The 4,450-nt window shown below is 44.6% G+C and overlaps 1 protein-coding gene across 1 annotated transcript; it reads right to left on the bottom strand.

Annotated features, from left to right (window-relative positions):
• Window positions 1-481: 481 nt before the first annotated feature.
• LOC115469710 lies at window positions 482-3,630 on the bottom strand. The gene is made up of 2 exons (XM_030202496.1): window positions 1,578-3,630; window positions 482-798 (listed from the first exon to the last, which is right to left on the bottom strand). Exons 1-2 carry the CDS (start codon window positions 3,628-3,630, stop codon window positions 482-484), a joined length of 2,370 nt encoding a protein of 789 aa, XP_030058356.1.
• Between the last annotated feature and the right edge of the window lie 820 nt (window positions 3,631-4,450).

The raw sequence follows: 4,450 nt of genomic DNA, 5'->3' as shown, positions 1-4,450 counted from the left end.
TTGATCTCGGAAGCCAGCTCGCTGTACACACCCCGTCCGGTGTGTATTATTCGAGATAGTCAAATTGAGGGTGACATTAGTTACCAACAACACATGACCCTGCACCTTCCACAGTGAACTATTGTCAACAGTAACATTTATAATAAGGCAGCTGGTAGTACAAGTGTCGTTATCTTGAGTCAGTGTCTTGTTCTCCGAATTCTTCCACCAATAGCGGACCACGTTCATTTGGTTGAGGATTTCCGTCGCCGGTGTCCGGGTATATACTAGTGGGTAACCACCCAAAAGGAGTATGACGGCGTACTACAAAGGATAAACAACAAGCATGTTATTCCCGCAAATAACAACAATCCATGGGAACATTATGCAACTGTGAATCACCAGGCTTAACAATGGCCATTGTGCCATCTTGTCCTCTGGCCACCACCTCAGCTGGCATAGAAGGCTGAGCTCCAGTAGGGTCCTTAACCCAAACCTTCTGTCAAAGTTGCAAATCAGTGGATCCAAAACCAGCCACTCCACGAGTAGTGGATCGTGCAAGTGGCAAAAGTTTTTGTGGTGTGGTGGTATTGATACTAATTATCACTACTTGAGCAATACGACCTCCTGGATTGATATTAAATACTTCTTCAGAACCATTATACAGTAGAACCTGTATCTCCCCTTGATAATCTGCATCAATGACACCACCAAGGACAGTTAAATCAAGCATAGCAAGACTAGAGCGGGAAGAAAGCTGACCATAACAATCATCAGGAATCTGCAATCCTAACCCAGTGTAAATGCGGGTAATAGAACCTGGAGAACAAGTATAGGAATACGGAGTACTAAGATCACAACCCGCCGCACCGCTGGAGTGACGGAGGAGGGGCGGGGTCTGTTCATGCAAAGGCCAATAGGCATATTGAGACACTGAGGCCATAGTGATGGTCAAATGTGGTGTGAGCATGCGCATCAAGGGGGTTTCATCAGGACCCACTGGACGGTTATTAAGGAGCTGTAGGGCATCATGGAGGTATGACATCCAGCCTTGTAAAGTACGAGTAGGTGTCAATTTGCGTATACTCTGCTTGAGAAAACCATTCATCCAGCTGACTGAGGATAATAAGGAATGTGATAAATCCATTCAATGTTATACTCAGTACAAAAACTGGTGAGCAATTTATTTTTAAAGCGAGTACCATTGTCTGACTGAACTTGCAATGGCACTCCATAGTAGCAAATGATGAGGTTCAATAAAACAACAGTATTCTGTGCAGTTGCCCTGCGACTGGGATGTACAACCAGGAAACCTGAAAAGGTATCAACAGCGACACAGACATATTGGCATCCTTTAGACAAAGGTAAAGGGCCAATGTAATCAATCTGCCAGATTTGACCAGGCAACTTTCCGCGGGCCAAATGATCTCGCACTGGATGGGGTACCGGACGTTTAGTCAAATGTTGGCAGATTGGACAATGTGCAATAATATCTTTAATGAGGGAAGTGGTGAGTGCTAACCCACGCTGTCATGCCCAATGCAGTGTGGCTTGTTCGCCCATATGTCCACTTTTTTGGTGTGCCCATTGCGCCAAACCTCTCTCTTGCGAATCCCCAGGAATAGGCGCAGAATCTGTTCCAGTGACGACATCGACAGGTGAAATCTTAGACAATTTGTCTGTCTGTTGGTTATAAAGATGATCAGAGGTTAAAGGAGAAACATGTGCATCAACATGAAAAACAGTAACCTTCGTATTGGAAAGCATATGTACAATCTCCTTCCAGAGTTCTGCACCCCATACTTGTTTTGAATAAATATTCCAATTATTTTGTTTCCAAATGGGCCACCAGGTAGTTAAGCCATTGGCTACTGCCCAGGAATCTGTACAAATATGGGCGTGAGATAGTTGCTGCTTAAGAACTAAATAAATAGCATAAAGTTCTGCATATTGGCTACTCTGTCCCTGCCCTGTAGCTTCTAGTATTTTACCCGAAAGTGGATGAAAGGCAACACTCCGCCAATGACGGACTGATCCGATATACTTGGCGGAGCCGTCAGTAAACCAGGCATGCCGCTTATTCTCATCTGAAAGCTCATCATATGGGCATCCCCATGGAATTCCGGAACCTGAAATAGGTAGAGGTACATAAGTTCCCTCTTCCGCTAAAGGGGCAGCCATGACTTTTTCATGCAACTGTGAGAGACCTGAAATACCAGTAGTGGCTCGGTCTTGTATGTACCATTTCCATTTTATAATGGAACTTTCCTGTGCATGACCAATACGATGTGTTTTTGGTGAACTACGTACCCACGTCATAATCGGTATTTCTGGCCGCATTTGAACTTCATGCCCTATGGTCAGTTGTTCTGTTTCCACTAATGCCCAATAACAAGCTAGTAATTGGCATTCAAAGGGAGTATATCGAGCAGCAGTATCGGGTAATTTCTTATTCCAAAAACCCAAAGGCACCCTTTGCCCATCCTGCTTCTGCCATAGACTCCAGTTGGCATATTCCCTGGTGACTGATACTTGCAGTTCCACCTCTACATTCCCCTTAATAGGCCAAAGACTCAGACTTTGCTGAACAACAGACCTGGCCTGTTCAAATACTTTCTGTTGCATCTCGCCCCATTCAAAATTATGTTTCTTCCTTGTTACTTGATATAGTGGGCTTAAGATCCGACCCAGATGGGGAATATGCTTACGCCAAAACCCAAGCAATCCAATAAACTGCTGAGTCTGTTGTTTAGTAGTGGGAACTTGAAATTCAACAATCTTTTGCCTTGCTTTCTCTGTTATTTCCTGTTTCCCCTGATTCCAATGAATCCCCAAAAATTTCACAGACTGGGAGGGACCCTGAATCTTATGAGGATTAATTTCCCATCCACAGTCTCGCATATGCTGCACCACCTGCTGCAGTGCGGTGGCCACTTCAGACTCAGAATCCCCCTGAACTAGAATATCATCAATATAATATGATGTCTGGATATTAACAGATAGTTTACAAGAGTCCAAATGTTGGGCTACTACACAATGACAGATAGTAGGACTATGTACCCACCCTTGTGGCAAACGAGTAAACGTGTATTGTCGCCCTTTCCATGTAACTGCAAATTGATCCCAATATTTCTTTTTCAAAGGAATAGTGAAAAACGCATTGGCAAGATCTATTACCGCGTACCAAGTACCCTTCCTTACCTGAATTGTTTCTATCAAGGTCACGATATCTGGGACCGCGGCATGCAAAGGTGGAGTCACTTTGTTCAACTCTCGATAGTCCACTGTCATGCGCCATGTCCCATCTGCTTTGCGGACTGGCCACATCGGGTTATTCCACTGTGTGGTAGTAGGAACCAAAACCCCTACTTCCAATAAATCTCCAATTGTGGCCTCTATCTCCTCCAACCCCCCTGGAATGCGATACTGCTTCATGGCTACACCCCGCGTGGCTGGGGGAATATCAATGGGCTCATCCACTACTTTCCCTACTAATACAGGTAGCATCTGTAAATTGTAAACTGAGAAGTAGCGTAAACGTTTGGGAACAAACCATGAACCCCCAAACTGATATACCCCGGTATCTAGTGTCATTTTGAGACCATACAAAATATCCATGCCAATGATAAATTCATTTACGGGGGTAATCATCACTTTCTACTTTTCAAGTCCCAAATCCCCTATTCGCATGCACAAGGTTGTTTCTACAGCCTCTAATATTTCCCCCCAATCCTACATTGGTACATCTTTTCCCCTTAAATTTGGAAGGATTACCCGAGATTATGGTTGCTTCAGCGCCAGTATCTACCAAAGCGCGTACCTGCTGAAAATTCCCAGGGCCCCATTGTATAGTAACTGACACATAGGGACGGGGGTCTTGACGCACCTTGGCAATTTCTAGTCAATCGCTATCATCATGTACCCGTTTTCTAAACGGGTTTGTCTCAATCTTAGGTGAAAATTCTTTTTTATGTAAAGTAAGTTCTTCACCTCTCGGTATAAATCCGAATAATCGGGAGGAGCAGATGGTATTAGGGGAGGGGCGATGGCCTGCTTTTCCTGTCCCTGACTTGTTTTAACTGCTCTCGCATTGTGGGGTTTGTGCCCCTTATCCAACCCTTTCTTCTGATACCGCTTCCAGAGTTGGGCTGTACTAATTCCATCAATTTCTTCCCGTGGAACCCCCACCTTGAGCAAGGCAGCAAACATATCTTTACGCGATACTCTTTCTATGTTTAGCTAACGGTTTATTTTTATTTAATCGTTGCTCAAACCGCTGCTCAGTGCTCTTTTGGGGACCCCAGTCTCCTAGATCTCCTAACTGTTCTATCTTTTGAATCACCTCTTCCACCGGGTTTCCTGTTTCATTTATCAGAAGAGTCAGGATAACATGTTTATAAGCGGGGGGGGGGGGGGGGGGGCTGTCTTGATCAATTTGGTGCGCATATTTACAGTTACAGGACTTGCATTC

Source organism: Microcaecilia unicolor, chromosome 4 (genome assembly GCF_901765095.1).
Source record: "Microcaecilia unicolor chromosome 4, aMicUni1.1, whole genome shotgun sequence".
Taxonomy (NCBI): domain Eukaryota; kingdom Metazoa; phylum Chordata; class Amphibia; order Gymnophiona; family Siphonopidae; genus Microcaecilia; species Microcaecilia unicolor.
The sequence above is the reverse complement of the archived record's forward strand: the minus strand, read 5'-3'. Positions and strand labels throughout refer to the sequence as shown.